The 23,125-nt window shown below is 43.3% G+C and overlaps 1 protein-coding gene across 1 annotated transcript; it reads right to left on the bottom strand.

The window, feature by feature from the left end:
- Positions 1-226: 226 nt before the first annotated feature.
- On the bottom strand, positions 227-22,575 carry LOC109922114 (phosphatidylcholine transfer protein). The gene is made up of 6 exons (XM_048610711.1): positions 22,416-22,575; positions 19,056-19,173; positions 15,863-15,942; positions 11,229-11,394; positions 9,500-9,567; positions 227-2,293 (listed from the first exon to the last, which is right to left on the bottom strand). Exons 1-6 carry the CDS (start codon positions 22,533-22,535, stop codon positions 2,213-2,215), a joined length of 633 nt encoding a protein of 210 aa, XP_048466668.1. The 5' UTR covers positions 22,536-22,575; the 3' UTR covers positions 227-2,212.
- Positions 22,576-23,125: the final 550 nt, after the last annotated feature.

The raw sequence follows: 23,125 nt of genomic DNA, 5'->3' as shown, positions 1-23,125 counted from the left end.
CTGAACATGTTGTAAAAAAGTGGAAGTTTTGTTGAAAGAGAAACTTTGATTTTGTTTAAAGTTCCAACTAAGTCAAAGATCACAGCACCAGATATCAGCTTCCTAGTACCTTCTCAGCCAACTGGCACACTGCCACTATCTGCTGAAACAAGGGAGATACCCCTCTTACCACTGAGGGACACATCATTCAGATTTCCATTCAGATCCACAGCAAACAAAGAATACAGAATGTTTACTCAACTTTTAATTTTGAAGTTTCAGGAAAACAAATACAATGCATGACTGGGTGGTCTAAACAAAGGAATAGATTCAGCACAAAACGCTAATGCAAAAGAAACATTAGGCAGTTGGAAACTAGTGGAATGAAATGCTGAAAAAGAAACTTCTATATCTCTTGGTTGGGTGATGCAGCACATTTAAATGCACAGAAAACAGGATCACAGTCAAGGCATAATTTTAGAAAGAGAAAAATGGTAAGAGTTTGAGTAGCCAGGGATCAAGGCAACACTTAAAATCAGCCACAAGGAAGTGCAGGAGATTGCTTTAAACAGGGTCTGATCATGGAGTGGACAGAAGGGTAACAAAAAGGTGAAGGGAGTGGGATTACTAAGGCTCAAAGATGTAGGATGGGCCAGGCTTAAAAGAATGCAGAAAAATCCTCTCGGGATTATAAAAAGATTAGCAACAATCTGTTTTATGAATTGGGATCATGAAGGGAAAATTACAAATTTACTGTTCCATTCTTAGCCACACAGTCAAGAATGACAGCAGCCAAGGGTAGAAATCAATGGGGTAGCAGACAGCCTTCATGCATGGCCCTAGATTGTGCAAAGAATAAAGACAACACCTTTGACCACTGGAGAGAGAATTAAGTATCCAAATGTTAGCAGCTGTCTTAAAAGCCTGTGCTCATGTCCAGTTTCAGGAAAGGCCATTCAGGAATTTAGAGAATACCATACTAAACCTTCCACTCTGATAAGTTCCAGCCAGAGAATGCCTTATTTGATAGCGATGAGTAATAAGCAGAGCATTTAGGTAGAAAGCTAGGAACAACACAAGATTTACATTCATAATTTCACTAAATACAATGTGCAGTCCATCAAGAAATACGAGAGAGACACTGCAACATAGCCCCATACTCAGAAAACTAGATTCCATACATTGAAACCAAGAAAGCAAGGCCCCGCACCTCTGCACGCTCTCCACTGTTCCAGGTACACAGTAATTGCTGGAAGCCAATCAGTAACTGTTGCATTGTGTTCAGAGTGGCACATTATCATTCAGTTCTAAACTCGCACACCAAGTTCAATGAGAAAGCAGCTTATGCTCCCATGTACTACTCAAGAGCAGTGAATATTGGCATTAGGCTTCTTTCCCCCCCTAAAGCACAGGTAGAACTGACAGATGCAGAATGTAAACTTAAGTAGTTGGCGTTTTATAATCCCTCACTGAGTACAGTTAAAGTTTCTTCAACCAGCAAGCCATTGAGCTACAGTCAACCATATTGTTCACCATATGTGGGCCTCAAGTACACAACAGGCTCAACTAAATCCCCGGAGAGAAATAAAGAGGGGTGAAAGCAAGGTGGAAAGTCAGGAGTAAAGAACACCTGGAAAACCTTCAGACTTAGATCCAGGAAAGGCTCAGCAATATTTATTAATATTTTGTTCTGGTTCCCTTCATTTAAGATTTCCCTATAACGAACAGCCCAACCATGAGCGTAGCAGTGGGGAACTGTCTCCTAGTCATGGCTAATGGAAAACAGAATCAAATGCCAAGAGACAGGAAAAAACAATTCCAAACAACATTCAAAGTGCAGTGCCAATTTTCTCCCCGCTCCACTCAAAGAAACTCTTCAACTCCACACCTGCTATTTGTTTTTAAATCAGTCCCCATTAAAACCATCGTGTAGGTAAGATTAAAGCTGCAGAACTTTTGCCCACTTATAAAAGTGTAGTTTATGGGTGGTCATTACTTCATTTTCTTCTACACTCCATGATAGGGATGCCAAGGATTTGTTAGATAAGGAGGATAGTATAAAAAGACATACAATGCAGTGAGTGCAGACAGTCTTAGTGATAAATATATGATTTTTCCACTGGTCAAACAATGCAAGCCAATCACAATATAGCACAAAGGTGAGACGTCTTTTAAGTTGGGACAAATCTTCTCATCCTTGCAGAGTATCAAATCTGAATCAATAGCATGGCAATTATTTCCCAGATTTCTTGCAGTACTCAGGGTAGTTAGCACAAGCCTTCTGCATGTCTTTCAGAAAGGTAGGCACTCCAGTCTGTAGAAACACACAATTGTGTTAATGACCTGAAATGAGTTATCCAAAAGTTTAAATACACATTAATTATCACAGTTTTGAATAGCAGCCATTCCACACTCAGTGTATGACTATTGTTGTGCCCATCCTTCAATCCAGATCTACAAATGTGTTGAGAGAGTGTATAATCAGACTACAATCAGATTCCCTCTTTCCTCTGCAAGTATATGATAAACATCTAATAGAAAAGCTAAAAAGGTGCAGTAATTATTAGAGATAACAAGGTGCAGGGCTGGATGAACATAGCAGACCAAGCAGCATCAGAGGAGCAGGAAGGCTGACGTTTCAGGTCAAGACCCTTCTTCAGAAATGGGGAAGTGGGAAGGGGATTCTGAAATAAATAGGGAGAGAGGGGGAGGCAGATAGAAGATGGATAAAGGAGAAGATAGGTGGAGAGGAGACAGACCGGTCAAAGAGGCAGGGATGGAGCCAGTAAAGGTGAGTGTAGGTGGGGAGTTAGGGAGGGGATAGGTCAGTCCAGGGAGCGGGATGAGGTTAGTAGGCAGGAGATGGGGGTGCGGCTTGAGGTGGGAGGAAGGGACGAGCTGGGCTGGTTTTGGGATGCAGTTGGGGGAGGGGAGATTTTGAAGCTTGTGAAGTCCACATTGAGACCAATGGGCTGCAGGGTTCCCAAGCGAAATATGAGATGCTGTTCCTGCAGCCTTCGGATGGCATTGTTGTGGCAATGCAGGAGGCCCAGGATGGACACGTCGTCCAAGGAATGGGAAAGGGAGTTGAAATGGTTCGTGACTGGGAGGTGCAGTTGTTTGTTGTGAACCGAGCGTAGGTGTCCAAAAAGCAGTCCAAGCCTCCGGTTGGTTTCCCTGACGTAGAGGAGGCCACAATGGGAACAGCATACCACATTAGCAGATGTGCAGGTGAACATCTGTTTGATGTGGAAGGTCTTCTTAGGGCCTGGGACAGGGCTGAGGTGTAGGGGCAGGTGTAGCACTTGCTGCGGTTGCAGGGAAAAGTGCCGGGGCTGGAGGGGAGTGCGGAGAGGACAAGGCAGTCACGGAGAGAGTGGTCCCTCCGGAAAGCAGATAGGGGTGGGGAGGGAAAAATGTCTTTGGTAGTGGGGTCAGATTGCAGATGGCAGAAATGTCAGAGGATGATGCGTTGGATCCGGAGGTTGGTGGGGTGGTACATGAGGACGAGGGGGATTCTGTTTTGGTTGTTATTGTTGGTAGGGGGTGAGGGATGAGTTGCAGGAAATGCAAGAGACACGGTCGAGGGCATTTTTCGACCTCTGGAGGAGAAGTTGTGGTCCTCAAAAAACGAGGACATCTGGGATGTCCGGGAGTGGAATGTCTCATCGTGGGAGCAGATGTGGCGGAGGCGAAGGAATTGGGAATAGGGGATGGCCTTTTTGCAGGAAGGTAGCCGAGAGGAGGTGTATTCTAGGTAGCTGTGGGAGTCGGTAGGCTTGAAATGGATATCAGTTTCCCGATGGATGCCAGAGATGGAGACAGAAAAGGTCCAGGAAGGAGAGAGAGGTATCAGAGATGGTCCAGGTGAACTTAAGGGTGGGATGGAAGGTGTTAGTGAAGTGGATGAACTGTTCAAGCTCCTCGTGGGAGCACGAGGCGGTGCCGATACAGTCAGTCATCGATGTAACAGAGGAAGAGGTGGGGGATAGGGCCAGTGTAGCTTTGGAAGAGGGATGGTTCCACGTATTCTACAAAGAGGCAGGCATAGCTTGGGCCCATGCGGGTACCCATGGCCACCCCCTTTGTCTGTAGGAAGTGGGAGAAATTACTTTTAAGGATCCATTTTGTAAAATCTATCTAACCTTTTACTTCACTCTGCAAAGCCTTAATCCTTTCCTGAACTATGTCATTCCCAATCTGTACAATAATTTTCTCTCTCCTTTAACAATATCCTTCAAATGTTTTGAGACATCCTTAATCCTGGTACCAGGAAAGCAACACACTTGAGATTCTGTGCCTGAGAGAGAATCTCTGTGCCCCTGATTCATTCTTCATGCCCAAGATTTGACTACCTCTTCTATTTTCCTCAGACATTATCCCTGACAACAGTTCCCAACACTGAATATCTGTTTGAGTGAGGAATAACCACAGAGACTTCTAAACCATCTTACCTTTCCTGACGGTCACTCACCCACCTGACCAACTCTGCTGTGTAATCACTTCTCTAAATGTAGAAGCCATCTAAATCGGTGTCATTTGTTTGCCCTCAATGACATCAAGCCTTTTAAAAAAAGGCAATTTCAGTGGCACCTTGTATCTAAAATAAACTACCTTTCCTTACCCATAGAACTGATCATAGAACCACAGAATCCCTACAATGTAGAAGGAGGTCATTCAGCCCCTCGAGTCCATACCGACCCTCCAAAGAGCATCCCACCCAGACACCATCCCTGTAACCCTGCATTTCCCGTGGCTAATCCACCTAACCTGCACATCTTTGGACTGTGGGAAGAAACCCATGCAGACACGGAAAGAATGTGCAAATTCTACAGTCACCCAAGGATGGAATCAAACTTGGGTCCCTGGCACTGTAAGGCAGCAGTGCTAACTACTGAGCTACCATGCCACTTACTTGATATTAAGCATGCAAAACAAAAAAACAAAAATCTTAAAATCAACCACTTAGCTGAACAATCGAATTAAAATGACTCAATTAGTCCAGCAGATAGCTTTCAATCCTCTGATTTAAAACAAGACCCACTCCAGAGCTGTTCACATGTAGGCCTCTCCAACAGCTCCGTAAAAAACTCCGTTAAAATAAACTCCCCTCTGCGATTTAAAAGAAACTCTTTAGGAGATGTTAAAAAAATTTTCCTGCTACATGTATAAATTTTAAGCCATATAACTTAGAGGAAATTAGTCTGAACCATCCATGCGAAGGCCTCTCCAACAGCTCCATAAAGAAAAACTCAGTTTGAAAAAACATGCATTTTATTTTTGCTTTCACTGTGTTTTTGAATATAAAAGAACCAAAATGAATTAGAATAAAAATCTTATATTACTACTGAAACATAACTGTAGGAGATCTAGAAGTAAGCCTTCAATCTCAGAGCAGCTGCAAGATGGGAGGCGACAGCCTAGGTATTATTGCTGGACTGTTAATCCAAAGACCCAGATAATGTTCTGGGGACCTGGGTTTGAATCCCACTACAGCAAATGACGGAATTTGAATCCGATCTGGAATTAACAATCTAATGATGACCGTGAATCCATTGTTGATTGTCGGAAAAACCCACCTGGTTCACTAAAGTCCTTTAGGGAAGGAAACTGCCATCCTTACCTGGTCTGGCCTACTTGTGATTCCAGACCCACAGTAATGGGATTGACTCTTAACTGCCCTCTGGGAAATTGGGGATGGGCAATAAATGTTGCCTAGCCAGAGATGCTTTCATCCCATGAAGGAATAAAGAAAAAAAGTTTGTTAAAAAGGTGTGAGCATCTCCCTGTAGCTATTGTCTGAGGCTTGTTTCACTCTTATGAAGATAGAAACAGAAAATAGGAACATCAATATGATCATGGCTGGCCAACTCAGTACCCCATTCTTGTTTTCTCTCAAGACCCTTTGATCCTTTTAGCCAAGAACTATATCTAACTCTTTATTGAAAGTATTCAATGTTTTGACCTCTACCACTTTGTGGCAGAGAACTCCCCAGGCTCACCATTCTCTACGTGAATATATTTCTCATCTCATCCTAAATGTATCCTCAGGCCACGACCCTGGTTCTAGACTCCCTAGTCATCAGGAGCATCCTTCCTGCATTTACCCTGTGTAGTCCTGTTAGAATTTTATAGATTTCTATGAGGTCTCCTCTTATCCTTCTAAACGCCAGAGACTATAGTCCTAACTGATCCAGTCTCTCTTCAAATGTCAGTCCTACCATTCCAAGAATCAGTCTGGTAAACATTTGTTGCACACCGTCCGTGACCAGAATATGCTTCCTCAGATAGAGAGACTAAAACTGCACACAACATTCCAAGGGTAGTCTCATCAAGGCCCTATACAATTGCAGCAAGACCTCCCTGCTCCTGTACTCAAATCCTCTTGTTGAAATCCAGCATATCATTTGCTTGCTTCACTACATGCTGGACCTGCATGCTTACTTTCAGCAACTAGTGTACAAAAACACCCAGGTCCCAATGCACCTCCGCTTTGTCATTCAGATAATAAATAATAAGTTGGCAATCTGCCTTCCTGTTTTTCTACCAAAATGGGTAATCTCACATTTATCCACATTATACTTCCTTTGCCATGCATTAACCCAGTTTGTCCAAATCACACAGAAGCACCACCTTCATGACATCTGCAAATTTGGAGATATCACATTTAGTTCCCTTTATTCCTGTTTCCCGTCAGCCAGCCAGTTCTCTCTGCATAACAGTATACTACCCACAATATCATTCACTTTAACTTTACATGCAAATCTTTTAGCAAACACCTTCTGAAAGTCCAAGTAAACCACATCCACTGGGAGACTACTTTGCAGAACCCCTATGTTCTATCTGCAAAGATGACCCTGAGCTTCCAGTTGCCCGTCATATCAACACACAACCCCGTTCCCTAGCCAACATCTGGAACAGCACCTCATTTTCTGCTTGGGAACTCCACAGCTTTCTGGAGTCAATATTGAGTTCAACAATTTAGGTCTTGAGGCATCTTCTCCCTTGTCCTTACACCAACACCCACACACTAGGCCTTGTTATCACCTGGTGTGATATTAGACACAATCCATTGTTAGCCACTCAGTCCCCATTTGTAGCTATTCATTCACCAGGGCTGACCATTATCCACTTTTGTCTGTCCAAAATAGTTCTTTCCACTCTTTAGGCTGTCTCCACCTATTACTTACTCCTTATCCCCTCCCCATTTTCTGCATAAAAATTCTTTTCCTAGCTACAATCAGTTTTGAGAACAGGTCACCTGACCCAAAACATCAACTCAGATTTATTGCCAGATGCTGCTAGAACTGTTGAGTTTTTCCAGCAATGTGTTTTGTTCCTTATTTCCAGCATCTGCAGTTCTTTTGGTTTTTATTTAGTATTTAACTCACTGCCACATCTCTTCTAGGCATGCCCACCTTGAAGTTTTTCTCTCCGATAGGATTTCTGTTCCAATCTTTTTTTCCACCATCATTAATTTTGCTGTCACTCCTGGCGGTTGGCAAGGTATTGTTAAAATCCGTTTCCGCAGCCACATCACATTCCTAAGTGATTGCCTCTGGTTCAGACCCACCCCATGTGGATTCGAACTCAAGTTTCATCCTTTATGCTTTCAATCCAGCCAGGATCATAGATAGCTCCACAATGTTCAACGTTCCACAGACAACTTCTCTCGCTGCATCCCAAGGTCCACACTCAGTGCCATACCTCATCACGTGCACACTCAACCTCTCTCTAACAGCATCGCATCACGCTAGCTCAGAGCTGCGCTGCTCCCTGTTTCACTTCATCCTCCGGCTCATTCGCCATGCTAACAAGAAACATTTTCATTTTCTTTCAGGCATCAAGGAAAACAAGATTCAACAACTCAGATATCCATTGTCCTCTGGAACCTTACTCCCATCCCTTTCCCTCATTCCCTCTCTCAACCCTACCTCCTGTTGCGTATTTACTATTCCTTCTGACCTTGCTCTCTGATGCTGAATGTTTTGTATTCAGCAATGGTTTTGATTTATCCCTCTGCACCCCCACCTCAATGAATTTTGGGTAGAACATGATATTGAACTCTTCTTCCGTTGCCTTCGCTGCCATGCCCATTTCTTTGAGCAAGTATCCTCTCCCTATCCCACAGATCCCTTCGCCCAGTTCCAACACTCTCCCTCTGGCCTTTTATCTGAACTCAACCTGCTCATCAAGAACTATGAACATGGCATTGGTCATCTCAATTTCTCTGCCCTCCCCTCACCTATTCTAACTTTTCCCCGCCATGAACAGACTCTACTCTGCGCTCTCAGATCCAATACTGATTGGATAATTAAGCCTGCCGACAAGAACAGTGCTGTTGGTGTCTGACGTACTGACCTCTACACTGCAGAGGCTGAGCGCCAGCTCTAGCTATCTCCCCCAGACCATGACCCCAACATGGAACGTAAGGCCATTGTGTCCACTACAATCACAAACCACATTTCATCTGGTAATCTCCCCACAGAACTCATCTCTTCCTACCTTAACTCAATTTTTTCCTCTCCCTTCCTACTTACATCCGTGATTACTCTAGACACTTTACGCACGTTTCAGAACTTCCAGTTCGCGGGTTCCAGCCTATCTCTACACTGCTCTCACCTTCACCTGGTCCATCTCTGACTCCTCCCTTCCCTTCCTCAGCATGTTTCCATTTCTGGGAATAGGCTGACCACCAACATCCACTACATACCCACTGACTCCCAGTTACCTTGACTACACATCCTCATAACCCTGCTTTTTGTAAAGACTATTCCATTCTCCCAATTTCTCTGTCTCCAATACATCTATTCTGATTAGGCCAACTTCAACAAGGCAGCCTCCGAAATGCCCACTTTCTTCCTCAACCAAGGAGTCCCCAGCACTGTAGTTGACAGGTTCCTCAGCTGGGTCTGACCCATCTCCCACTCTTCAGACCTTAAACCTGCTCTTCCCTCCCACAACAGCAATAGAGGTCCCCCTTGTCCTCACCAACCACCTCACCAGCATCCACAACTGGAGAATCATTAACTGCCATTTCTGCCACATCCAGTGGGTTACCACCTCCAGACATAGATTCACCTCCCCTTCCTTGTCAGCCTTCTCATGGAGATACAATTTTTCATTGTTAACGGCCAAGTCACTCCTCTTTGACCGTCAGAGCAGAGTCTGGATCCTGATTCCTGGTCAAGTATTGCATGATATAGGACACCACAGCCAGGTCTAGCCTAGATTAACTGTTGTGGCAGGCTAGCAATTAGGTGATTGGTTTCACCTTTTCTGATCTGTTGTCACTCACTGAAAAGAGTCAGCTCCAAAGAGCCGACTGCTATCCCTTCATCCAGTTAACTATCGCTTTTCTACAAACAGGTGCTGACTGAAGATTCCAAGGCATTCAACATTCTATCACCATCCTTGCAGGTTCTTCAAATTCATCTGCAATTCTTGTGCATTATCACAAGCAGGAAGATAATTGCCCTTGAACCATTACACATTGCTTCCTAGAAATGAAGCCACTTACCTTTGCTGCCCAGTTAACAAGGAAAGTTGGGATCATACCCCCCGGGTTATCGAAGTAATGCATGAACACTGAAAGAACAAAAAAAATCAGCCGTAAGACAGATCATTAACCAATCTTTCCACAAAACTACATTTATTAACAAATTTAGAATGATAAAATTACACAAATGGGGCTTACAAAATTTGACTGAACTTTGAGCCAAGCCAAATAATTTCTGATCATCTGACACTCCCTTATCAGATCTTCAACTCTATTCAGAGAAGACGCCGAGTACACAATTCAAAACCCTATGGGTCATAGCTGCCCCGTGGTATCATGTTCAATAAAGGATCAAAGCTGGCATAGCCTGTTGCTGCCTTTCTCAATAAAACAATCAGGGGAGGCATGTCATTGTCCCCACCAGTACTGTAGCCCAATGTTATATAGTAACAGGCCTATACCCTCTAAGGTTTTGGAGTAGATTTGTAACTCGGGTTGTGGGTGTTGAGGTTGGTTGGCTCACCAAACTGGTTGGTTGTTCCGCAGACGTCTCGTTACCCTGCTGGGTACCATCATCAGTGCAGCCTCCGATGAAGCGCCGGTGTTTTCCTGCCTGGTTTTTAAACTACGCCAAGAGGAAGAAGAATACCTCTTCCAGGTTTTCAAGGATAACGGATATCCTAAAAAACTGGGTCAGAAGATGCCTACACGAACAACATCAGGAAGATACTACACACCCCAACACACTCATCACACTACCCTACATGAGGAACACATTGGAACTAACCACAAGACTCCTACGACCGCTGGGCATCAGAGTAGCACACAAGCCCACATCAACCCTACGACAACTGCTCACCCAAACTAAAGACCCACTCCCCGCCATGGACAGGACTAATGTCATCTATAAGATCCCCTGCAGAGACTGAGAGAAACACTACATCGGACAAACAGGAAGGAAACTAACAACAAGGGTACACGAACACCAACTGGCTACAAAAAGACACGACCAATACTCACTCATCTCAATCCACACGGATAAAGGAGAACCACCAATTCGACTGGGACAACACCAAAATTCTGCGACAAACTTAGCAGAGACAGGCACAGGAATTCCTAAAAGCCTGGTACTCCATGAAGAAAGCCATCGATAAACACACAGAACTCGACCCCATATACACTCCACTACAAAGGAAAACTGGAAGTGAGGCAATCCAGCTCAATGGACTCCTGAGTTTAAAAAACCAGGCGGGAAAACACACAGCACTTCACCAGAGGCTGCACTGAAGATGTTACCGCAGATGTTTTATTACCCTGCTGGAAGAAACCAGGTCGGCGAGCCAACCAACCTAAAGGCCTATACCCCATCAGTACTGTAGCCCAGTGTTATACAGCGACAGGTCTGCACCCAATAATACAGTACCCCATTAATATGCAGTGACAGACCTGTTCCCACCAGTACTGCAGCCCGGTGTTGTGGTGACAAGCTAGTAAATATCAGCATGGACCTGTTGTGCCTACTGATCCGTTTCTGTAAGCATTGTATAGGCGTACTTTATCCTTGCCTACCACATGCACTGAATTTCATTTCAAGTTACACAGCTCAAAATACTTCCTCCAGACAAGCCAACCCAGAAAGCTTGAATCAGAACACAGTTCAGATGAACAGTCTGAAAAGACTCCCATTCTTCATTAAACATTTGAGATGTTAAGACAATAATCTCAATAAAGACAAAAATCTCAGTGATACCTTTGGTGCCTTGTTTACCATCACTCTCCAGAGCCACAGTTTGATGATAGTCCTCCACTCTGATGACACTGGATTTCACTGGTAAACCAGGCACACATTTTGCCACAATCACCCAAACCTTTCGTCCATCAACATCCAAGTCATGGCGCTCACGAACGTAAACATACTGAGAATGAAGTTAAAGAAAGAACCATTGTGACTCAAAATAACACATTTTGTTCATTTACAGGGTGTGGAGTCACTTGAAAGGCTACATTTTAAAACTAACTATTTTCATATCACCAGGATCACAGAAACAAAAGAAATGGATTTAAATCTTTTTCATGACAAAAACAGAAGTTGCTGGAAAAGCTCAGCAGGTCTGGCAGCATCTGTGAAGAAAAAAAAAAAAAATCAGAGTTAACGTTTCTGATCTGATGACCCTTCCTCAGAACATCTTTTTTCATCCAGTTATTCCACCATTACTGCACATTCCTAGCTGTTTGAAAACTATTGAGACTCAACTGATTACTTCAGAGGTCAGTTAAGAGTCAGTCAATCACATCAACATGGGACTAAGGCACATAAGACAGACTTCACAAGGCCATTCGTGAAACAGATGAGTATTTGGTGATACAGTAACATCAAGATCACTGATGTCCATATTAATGTGAATTCTCAAAACACCCATGGTAGGAAATGGACTCATGTTCCAAGGATTACAACAATAGTAACATAAACGACAACACTGCCTTCTTCAGAACCGCTACAGTAATAGAGAAACAGTTCATTCTGCACACTTACTTTACCACTTTCTTTGGAAAGAATTTGCTCCTTCTTTAGAGATTGAGAAAAATACTTCCAGAAGCAGTTTTTGCTCTTGGGAGGAAGCATTGATCAGCAAACCAATAGTTTTTGCTCATCCCTAATTGCCCTTGAGAAGGTATCGGTTAGCTGCCTTCTTAAACAGTTGCAGTCCTTGTTGCATTAATAACCATAAAATGGGAGTGCCAGGATTTTGATCCAGTGACACTGAAGTAACAGTGATATATTTCTAAGTCAAGATGGTGAGTGGCTTGGAGGGGAACTTGCAGGGGGTGGTGTTCCCATGTATCTGCAACCTTTGGCCATCTCAATGGTGGAAGTCACATGTTTGGAAGGTTCTAAGGAGACTTGATCAGTTAATAGATGGCGCACACTGTTGTTGTGCTTCAGTGGTAGAGAAAGAATGTTTAAAATGCCGGACTGGGTGCTGATCAAGCAAGCTGCTTTGTCCTGGATGGGGGATGCCACAACGATGCTACCCGAAGGTTGCAGGAACAGTACCTCATATTTCGCTTGGGAACCCTGCAGCCCAAAAGTATCAATGTGGACTTCACAAGCTTCAAAATCTCCCCTCCCCCAACCGCATCCCAAAACCAGACCAGCTTGTTCCCACCTCCCTAACCTGTCCTTCCTCCCACCTCAAGCCCCACCCCCATCTCCTACCTACTAGCCTCATCCTGCCTCCTTGACCTGTCCATCCTCCCTGGACTGACCTATCCCCTCCTTAACTCCCCACCTACACTCACCTTTACTGGCTCCGTCCCCGCCTCTTTGACCTGTGTCTCCTCTCCACCTATCTGCTCCTTTATCCATCTTTTATCTGCCTCCCCCTCTCTCCCTATTTATTTCAGAATCCCCTTCCCCTCCCCCATTTCTGAAGAAGGGTCTAGGCCCGAAACGTCAGCTTTCCTACTCCTCTGATGCTGCTTGGCCTGTTGTGTTCATCCAGCTCTACACCTTGACCCCATCCAGGACAAGAGATAACATGTTTCAAGTGTCACTGGAGCTGTACTCATCCAGGCACATAGGGAGCATTCCATCATGCTCCTCCTGACTTCACAGAATCCCTACAGTGTGGAAACAGGCCATTTGGCCTATTGAATCCACAAACTTGTCCAAACTGCATCCCATCAAGACCCAACCTCCTACCCTATCCACGTAACCCTGCATTTCCCACAGCTAATCCACCAAGTCTGCATATCCCTGGACACTTTGGGCAATTTAGCATGGTCAATCCACCTAACTGCACATTCTTGGACTGTGGGAGGAAACTGGAGCACCCAGAAGAAACCTGCAGACACAGGAAGAACATGCAAACTCCACACAGACAGTCGCCCAAGGATAGAGTTCCTGGCACTGTGAGGCAGCAGTGCCAACCACTGGGCCACCATGCTGACACAAGACAGAGATGGACAGGCTTTTGGAGACAGGTTATGGTTAGTTACTGGCAAAATTCACAAACTCTGACCTGCTCTTGTAGCCAAAGCATTTATACAGCTCAATAAAAACCAGAAGAACCATGGACGCTGAAAATCAAACAAAAACAGAAATTGCTGGAAAAGCTCAGGACTTGCAGCATCTGTGGACAGAAATCAGAGTTAACTTTTCAGGGCCAGTGACCCTTCTTCAGAACATATTCCGAAGAAGGGTCACTGGACACAAAATGTTAACTCTGATTTCTCTCCACAGATGCTGCCAGACCTGCCGAGCTTTTCCAGCAATTTCTGTTTTTGTAGTTATATGGCTGGTCCAGTTCAGTTTCTGGTCAATGGTAAAACCCCTGACTGCTCATAGTGGAAGAATTCAGTGATGGCAATGCCATCAAATGTCAAAAGGCAATGGTTAGATATTCTCCTCTCAAAGAGGGCCATTGCTTGGTTACCTGCAGGGTGCAAATGTTACCTGCCGGGTGCAAATGTTACCTGCCACGTGTCAGCCCAAACCCAGATATTGTCCAGGTCTTGCTGCATTCAGATATGAACTGCTTTAGCATCTCAGGAGTTGCGATTGGTGCTGAACATTGTACAACCATCAGCGAACATCCCCACTTCTGACCTTATGATGGAGCAAAGGTCATTGATTAAATAGCTGAAGATGGTTGGGCCTAGGACACTACCCTGAGGAATCCCTGCAGAGACATCCTGGGAGGACACAGGAGGATGCATAACATTCCAAATATGCTGAGAATTCAGGGTCAAGCTAGAGGGAGGAACTGAAAGAAATCAGTATTAGTAGGAAAAAGTGGTTATTTTTGCACTTTGACAACAGCACAGGTCTTGGGTCATCCAAACATACGTCCCACAAGTATCTCCAAATAACTAGGTTAGGCTAAAAAAAAGCCAAAAGAACTGCAGACGCTGTAAATCAAGAACAAAAACAAAGTTGTTGGAAAAGCTCAGCAGGTCTGGCAGCATCTGTGAAGAGAAAAACAGAGTTAATGTTTTGGGTCTGGTGGCCCTTCCTCAGAACTAGGTTAGGCTGTCAGACCAATTCTGCAAATTTAGCCTCAGGAAGACAGTCACCTGTTGCACTTTGAAAGAATTATACAGTTATCCCCATTTCCCTAATTCATTTCCACAGGTCTGAACTTCTTGTTCAAACAATTATCCAATGTTTTTTCAAACAGCAAATTCCACATCATAACAAAAACGTACATTGATTTTTCTGCAATACACAAACAGATCGTTGAGGGATATCAAATACATTGTGGCCTGAAGAGTGATGCACCCATAGCAAAGGCAGATCAGCAGCATGCTCAATACATTACCAAGATGCAGAGGGATACACTATAGATCCCAATATTTCACCTCATTACAATCCTATGATAAATGCATTAAAGTGGCCGAGGTCACATTCGAACAGCATTGAATAAAACTTCAACATTTCACTGTCAAAAACCATTTTCTCAAAACAACTGAGAAAACAATAATTCTAATACCAAAGAAATCGGAATTCCCTATGCAGTATCCCTTCAAACCCCCACCTCAGGGCATAAGAACATAAGAGCTAGGAGCAGTAGGAGGCCATCTGGCCCCTCGAGCCTGCCGTGCCATTTAATAAGATCATCGCTGACCTTTGAGACTCCATTCCACTTACCTGGCCACTCACCATAACCCTTAATTCCTTTACTGTTCAAAAATTTATCTAGCCTTTCCTTAAAAACATTCAGTGAGGTAGCTTTAACCACTCCACTGGGTAGGGAATTCCACAGATTCACAACCCTTTGGGTGAAGAAGTTCCTCCTGACCTCTGCTTCCCTTTATTTTGAGGCGATGCCCTCTAGTCCTAGTTTCACCTGCTAGCGGAAACAACCTCCCTGCCTCCATCTTATCTATTCCCTTCATAATCTTATGTTTCTGTAAGTTCTATAAGTTCTCCCCTCATTCTTCTGAATTCCACTGAAAGCCTACTCAGTCTCTCCTCATAATCCAACCCTCTCAACTCTGGAATCAACCGAGTGAATCTCCTCTGCACCCCCTCCAGTGCTAGTATATCTCTTCTCAAGTAAGGAGACCAAAACTGCACACCGTACTCCAGGTGTGGCCTCACCAGGACCCTGTACAGCTGCAGCATAGCCTCCCTGCTTTTAAACTCCATCCCTTGAGCAATGGCAGACAAAATTCCATTTGCCTTTTTAATCACCTGCTGCACCTGCAACCCCATCTTCAGCGATTCATGCACAAAGACACCCAAGTCCCTTTGCACAGCAGCGTGCTGCAATTTTTTACCATTTAAAACAGTCCATTTTGCTGTTATTCCTACCAAAATGGATGACCTCACACATCTCTGTACTGCAGTTAGAAAAATAAACAAGACACTTGAAAGGATACATCACGGTTAGACAAAAGAAACGGGTACTTGACTTCCCAGTAAATCACTTTCTGTCCATTATACTCCTGCTCACAGAGCTCTGCAGAGTAAAAGAAAGAAACAATTTAACGTTTAATACTACTGAATGATTCATCAGTTTCCCTAAGCATCAGTTTGTAGATGCTCCATTAAGCAGTGCTTTCTTCCAGTTAAGCATATCTCTTATGGACAACCGTGCCCAACTCTCTAGCAGGTGCTCATATTTTAGGGTGTGGGACCATAGACACTAGTTACCTTTCCAGAGCACAATACCTAAGCAGGCCATTTAATTAACAAGAGCCATTACAGACCAGCATTAATCAATTTTCTCCCAACATCAACACTGCCCTTCTTTTGACTTTATTATTATAATCACTGCACTCCTAGCCTACCTTGGAAATTAGTTACCACACACAGCAGGGTGGAACCTGGGAACTCCCTGACCTGTAGGAGAACAGCACTAAATGTGACAGCCAACTCCTTCCATAATACTACAAAACATGGTTTGTACCAAATGTATGATAGTAATATGGCTGACTCTTAACTGATCTCTGGAGAACTAAGAATGGACAATAAATGCTGACCCTGAAAACAATGCCCACGTCCCATGAACAAATTTTAAAAATCTTCCACTCCACAAATCTGCCTAGTGAATCTTTTTTGGACTGGCTACAATGTCAGTATATCCTCTCTTAAAGATGGGGACAAAAACTGTACATAGTACTCCACGTGTCATCAACACCCTATATGGTTGTAACAAGACTTCCCTATTTATAAAATCCAACCCGCAGTAATGCAGGCTAAAATTCTATTGGCTGTCTTAATTACTTGCTGCACCTGCATGCTAACTTACTGTCTTTCATTCAAAACACTCAGATTCCTGTGCTGCACATTTTTTGGAGTCTCCATTTGAATAATAGTCTGCCTTTTAATTTTTCCTACTAAAGTGCAGGACCTCACACTTTCCTACAATAAACTCCATCTGCCAGGTTTTTGCCCACTCACTCAACCTATCTACAGACCCTTGCAGATTCCTTATGGCCTCATCACAACATGCCCTCCCATCTATTTTTGTATCAGCAAATTCAGATAAGTTACATCGGCCAGTCATCCACTAGTAGCCATTTGTCCTTTGAGCCTGTTCTGCCATTGTAACAGCTCACAGTTTAGCTGACTGATTTCAAAAACCTAAACTTAGAATAAAACGCCAGAACACAACAATGCTGCCTTTAATTACCAATTTAGTGGGACTTCACTAGCAGATCTGATCTGTGGACCTGTACGTTTTTTGGAAAGTGAGCAAAGTTCCCATTGGTTCCAAGAGTTTTAAGTCAAGCCGTTTAGGCTGGATTCAAACATCTAAAATGAATGTGCTAACTTAACCATAATCTCTTTTCTTAGCAAAGATGAAGAGCTTTATATAATAAAATTAGAGATGATATTCCCAATTGTGGGGTAATCCAAGCTTAATAATACATAGATATTAATGTCTATCATATATTTAAGACATTAATAAGTCCAAAGAAAGACATCAGAGAAGCTTCTTTATCCATAGTGCTGAGAAAATGGAACTCTACCACAGGAATAGATTAGATGATTGGCACCAAAGCTTTTAAGGAGTTGTAGATAAATACAAGGAAGGAGAAATGGAAGGATTTGTTGATAGAGCACAATAAAACAATGGAGGATGGTCACGTGGAGTAGGATTGCCAGCATGGATTTAATGAATGGCTTGTTCCTTTATTTACATTCTGTGTAAAGATATTGTTTAGAAAGTTTGAACATTGCACATGATCCATCAATTGTACTCAAACTAGCACAAAGTGTTTCAACTACTCTGGTGACAAACAGATAAGAGGTTAGACAGTAATGAACAGTAACTGAATGTGTTCAGAAGGAGCTCACGCTGCAAACAGCCCACACATAAATATGGAAAACAAACAGCTGTATAGTAAGCATTTTTGCATCCAATAAATACTTTGTTTTAATCATTTAAAGTGATTCATTTTTAATCAATTTTTGGTTTTAACATTTTAAAATGGAATGGGAGCATTGCTGTGCTGAGGTGATCTTGTTCTGAAATTGTCTTAAGATGCACATAACTGCAGCAGCATGAAATTGTGTACACGCAAGTATAATGGATTTACACCTACTCGGCCAGTTTGGAATGGGAGACACTGCTGAAATAAGCCAAACTCATCAGTTTGAAAGGCCAGCTGGGTGAACAGCCAAGATGAAAGCTGATAGTGCAACAACTTTATCCCATAAACCATGTCACCCTATGTAACTAGCAGTTGGGTTAACAGATGAGAACTCTCAAAAACAGTTAACAGCAGACAATCTCAGCGCTGTCTGATACAGAATGCATAGGGTGGAACTTCCCAGCAACTTCCTGGCCCTGGTTGTTTTAAAACACAAATAGACTATCATGCAAAAAATACATTTACCAAACCGACCCCCACCTCCCCAACCCCACCACACACACCATACACCAGAGGAGTCTTTAATATCACACACAGCAAGTGGAAAGAACATGATTGTTCAAAGACTACCTGACCTACAGTTCAGCAAAGCTCACAGATGTAAGGCAGCTGTTTAAACAAAGAACTACATCAAAATATCTCAGCCGGGAGTTTCCTCAGAGCCGATCCCAGTTCAACATATTTCGTACGAATGTATGGAAGGGAAGTGGTACCAGCTCTGAGAAGAATGCCCACCTTTGAAAATAGCGAGTGATGCACACAATACTTGATAACTTACATGCTGAATTTTCATTTACAATTTGAGCATTTAAGGTCAGTGATTTTGCACATCATACGACGTGCATTTATACGGTGCAGGTTTTTTGACACTGTGGAGGAAAGGAGATTGAGGGGTAGTGAATTACTGGCAATTCTAGAATTTTGGGCCTTGATAGCTGAAGGCACAGCCATAACAAAGGCATGGATGAGGCTTTCACCAGTGTTTTGACTCTGCCTGCTTTAGCTCGATATAGTCATGGAAATAGGTGGGTGGAACATGCATGATCAAATACAGACATGACCTTATTTCCAAATTTTGTGCAGGAAAAGTGGAAAGTGATTAGAAGCTATTCGACATTAATTCTTTGAAATTAAGATGTCAAGACAAGCTGTCATTGAAACACCGCTGATACTGTAAACAGTGTAAACCAACCTTTCACATAACTATCCCATTGCTTCCTATACTCCAGGTCCATGTACACATCTACGAACAACTCTGGATCACAATCTGGAAAGGTTCCATAGATTTTGTATTCATAAAGACTAGATTCCTGAAAAATACAAAACTCAGCAATTTATAAAGGGTTGTGCAGTTCTCACTGGACCAAAATCCTGCATTGTTGAAATCCCACTGCACAAGAAAGCCACACCAGTCTTAGACAAGGTCTGGTTACATAAGCACAGTAAAAGGGCAAGAAGGAGGTTTTTCCACAAACCATCAGGAAAACAGTGATGTTACTGATAATCACTGAGGAATGAAAAAGCATTATCACCACATACACCAGGCATAAAAAGAAACAGAAAAAAAAATTAGGTTTTATAGAATTATAGAGTCCCTACAGTGTAGAAGCAGGCCATTTGGCCCATCGAGTCCACACCAACCTGCCAAACAGCATCCCACCCAGACCCACTCCCTGATCTTATCCCTGTAACCCTGCACTCCCATGACTAATCCACATAGCTTGCACATCCTTGAACACTATGGGCAATTCAGCATGGCCAACCCAACTATCCTGCACATCTTTGGACTGCGAGGGGAAATTGGAGCACCCAGTGGAAACCCACACGGACACAGGAGAATACGCAAACACAGACAATTACCTGAAGGTGGAATCAAACCCGGGTCCCTGGCAGTGCAAGGCAGCAATGCTAACCACTGAGCCACCGTGCCGCCCCAAACTTCCGGGAGTTTAGAAGAATGCAAATAATAATGAGCTAGCCATTTAGGATTGAGTTGAAATGAAATTTTGTAACAAAGAGTGGATCTTTGGAATTCTCTAGCACAGAAAGTGGTGAATGCTTATTCAATCTATCCAAAGAGATAGATAGATTTGTGGACATTAAGTGAAGTAAGGATTTCATATTTCAAAGAGCCACTTGATGAAGCATGTAACTGGAGCCAATCTTTGCACTTTTTAAAGCATTTGCTTACCAATTTAGTTTACCAGCATTTCCTAACCCCCACCACAATTTCAGTCTGTGGACTCATTTCCTAGTCAATCTGTTCAGATGTGCTATTTCCTCTCACTGGAGCAGGTGGGTCTTGAACCCAGGCCTCCTGGCTCAGAGGTAAGGACGTTACCACTGCACCACAAGAGACCTTCATTCAGAATCCCTAGTTAATGTCCATCACCTATATAATTATATAGGTTTAATGTATAATTAATATTACAGAGAGTGTACAAAGGTGATGTTGTGGCATTACTAAATAAAAACCTGTCTATCTCCTCAAATCTGTTCAGTGTCCCAGCATCTGCTGCACTCTGGGGTAGTGAATTTCACAGATTGATGACACTGAGAGAAGCAATTTCTTCTCACCTGTTTTAAATTTGCTACCCTTTATCCTAAAACTATCACTTCTCATTCTAGATTGTTTCCTCACATAGGCCATTCTGTGTCTACTTTGTCAATTCCGTTTAGTATCTTATATACCTCAATTAGATCTATTCTTATTCCACCGAACTCCAGAGACTATAGGCCTAAACTGCTCTCCTTCTTCACAAGACAAACCCCTTATCTCTGGAATAGTTCCGAGGAGGTTCACTAGATCGGTCTCCAATGCATCAGGCAAGGGGACCAAAAATTGTATACAATACTCTCGATCCAGTCTCACTGATACCTTGCACAGTTGCAGGAATGTTGCACTTCCTTATTTTTATACTCTAACCCTTTAGCAATGCTTCATCCACAATAATAACTGTCCAAAACCACCTCATTTTGACCACTGGTTATCATTTTCCTGCAAATGATCCTTAGTACTTTATTGTAGCTGGCAGGACCATCCATCTTCTATAGAGAAGAAGTGACCACTCAGTAACTCAATTTGCTGGGGCCCGATTCAAAATAGTTGCCAAATAATTGCATATGGGACAGGAAATAATTCCAATCTCTACAGCCAGAGCACCTTTCCAGTGTCATGTTAACTGCCATGGTACAATACAACGTCAATCACTGAGCTTTCTCACAGAAGTTTCTCTCAGTAATTCTCTCAGATATTAAACAGGAAAATTACCTTGTAAAACATTTCCTCTTAGCATCCTTCTACCCTGTCAGCATCAAACACTCCATGGACAGGCACAGCATGAGTTGTTGAATAGGTGGCTCAATGGGCAGCACGGTGGCTCAGTGTTTAGCACTACTGCCTCACAGCCTTGAATAACCGTCTCCGTGGAGCTTGTACATTCGCTCTATGTGTTTTTGTCAGGTGCTCCAGTTTCTTCCGTCAGACCAAAGATGCGCAGGTTAGGTGATTGGCTAAGCTAAATTATCCAATAATAATGTGGATGTGCAGTTTAAATGGGCTAGCCACAGTAAAATGGAGGGGGGCTAGGGATGGGTGGAATGTTCTAAAGAGGGTCAGTGCAGTCTTGATGGGCTAAACAGCATCTTTCCACAATGTAGGGTTTCTATGATTTCAAGATATGATTTTAACTCATCCCTGAGAAACATTTCCACTTTGATCTCTGAACAAAAGTCAAATTGTCACTAAATGTGTGTCAGCTGTGGCTGAATTTTTATAGCTCTCTCACTTGACAGTCACAAGATTCCAGGATCAAGACCCATTCTGGGGCTTGCCCAAAAGAAATCAGTCCAGTACAAAGGGAGCACTATCTTGTATTGTTAATGTCTGTGCCATCTTCCCGCTTGGACGTGTATACAGAAAGCTCCCATCTCCCTGTTCAAGTGGATGTACAAGATCCTTGGTGTTACGTTGAAGAACAGGAGAGTTATCCCTCCATCGTGGACGACACGTATCCTCAGTCAACATCAGACAATGGATTCAAATCATTTTCCATGTACCACATTTGTAAATACTGACAGAATACAGAGGTTAGTCTGTGATATTGACATAACCAAAACAGAAGAATTGTTATTACAACTACACACGAGCTGAGTGAGACGACCGTCAACATTCCATTTCGCACTTTTTAAACTGGGTGAGATTACTAACTCAATGCAATGAACTTTGCTTCAGAGACGTATAAAAAGCCCTTAATTTGAGAGAAAATATTCCATGCAGACTAAGGGCATAATCATGGACATACGTATTAATCAAATGATGGAAGGTTAAAAGCTTGTTTTATGTCAAAGCAGAACTTAAAGTGTCTGAACCATTACTCAAACATCATTTGTATTACGAATGCCCAATGTCACGACTTAATGATCCGACTGTTCCAGCTAACTATCCTCATGTACCCTTTATTCTAAAGCACTCTTCCCCAGGCTCTCTCTCCCTCCACAGTGAGAAGGCCGCACTCGGGGCAGAGCCAACGGGCCGCATCCTCGGCCTCACCTGGCAGCACCTGCGGTAAATGCGAATACCGCCACTGATTTCCAAGAAAAGTTCCCAGTCACCGCCCAAAGCGGGCACCTGCAGCTCCCTCCAGGCCGCTTCCGGACAGCACAACGCCATAGCAACAGTCAGACTCACGTGAAAGCGCCATGACAACTGCCGGGGTCACATGAAAAGCCCAGCCCCACCCCTCCCGTGAGGGTCACGCCTCTCCATGAGTCACGTGCTACACTCACCTGTTACAGATAAAGAAGGAGGGAGGAGACTGGAAGTCACAGTCACTGTATACATTTCACCATGTACACCTGTCACGCTGTACACCCTTCATGCTGTATACCTGTCACACTGTATACCCTTCATGCTGTATACCTGTCATACCGTATATCCTTCATGCTACATACCTGTCACACCATATACACTTCACACTGTATACTTGTCACACTGTACTCTTGTCACACTGTATACCCTTCATGCTGCATACCTGTCACACCATATATCCTTCATGCTATATACCTGTCACACCATATATACTTCACACTGTACACTCTTCACACTGTATACCTGTCACAGTGCTCCCATCACACTGTATACCTGTCACACTGTTTACACTTTACACTGTATGCCTGTCATGCTGTATACCCTTCACACCGTATACTCTTCACACTGTCCAACCTTCATATGGTATATGCTTCACATGGTACAATGTTCAC

Source organism: Rhincodon typus, chromosome 23 (assembly GCF_021869965.1).
Source record: "Rhincodon typus isolate 14 chromosome 23, sRhiTyp1.1, whole genome shotgun sequence".
In the NCBI taxonomy this organism is placed as follows: domain Eukaryota; kingdom Metazoa; phylum Chordata; class Chondrichthyes; order Orectolobiformes; family Rhincodontidae; genus Rhincodon; species Rhincodon typus.
The sequence above is the reverse complement of the archived record's forward strand: the minus strand, read 5'-3'. Positions and strand labels throughout refer to the sequence as shown.

Bases quoted from the DNA above. Each gene is read 5' to 3' on its own strand.
- LOC109922114 (XM_048610711.1), bottom strand. From the start codon at position 22,535: ATGGCGTTGTGCTGTCCGGAAGCGGCCTGGAGGGAGCTGCAGGTGCCC. The intron at 19,174-22,415 runs GTGAGGCCGAGG...TGTATTTTTCAG, and splicing joins TTTACCGCAGGTGCTGCCAG to GAATCTAGTCTTTATGAATA. The intron at 15,943-19,055 runs GTTGGTTTACAC...TTTACTCTGCAG, and splicing joins ATGGGATAGTTATGTGAAAG to AGCTCTGTGAGCAGGAGTAT.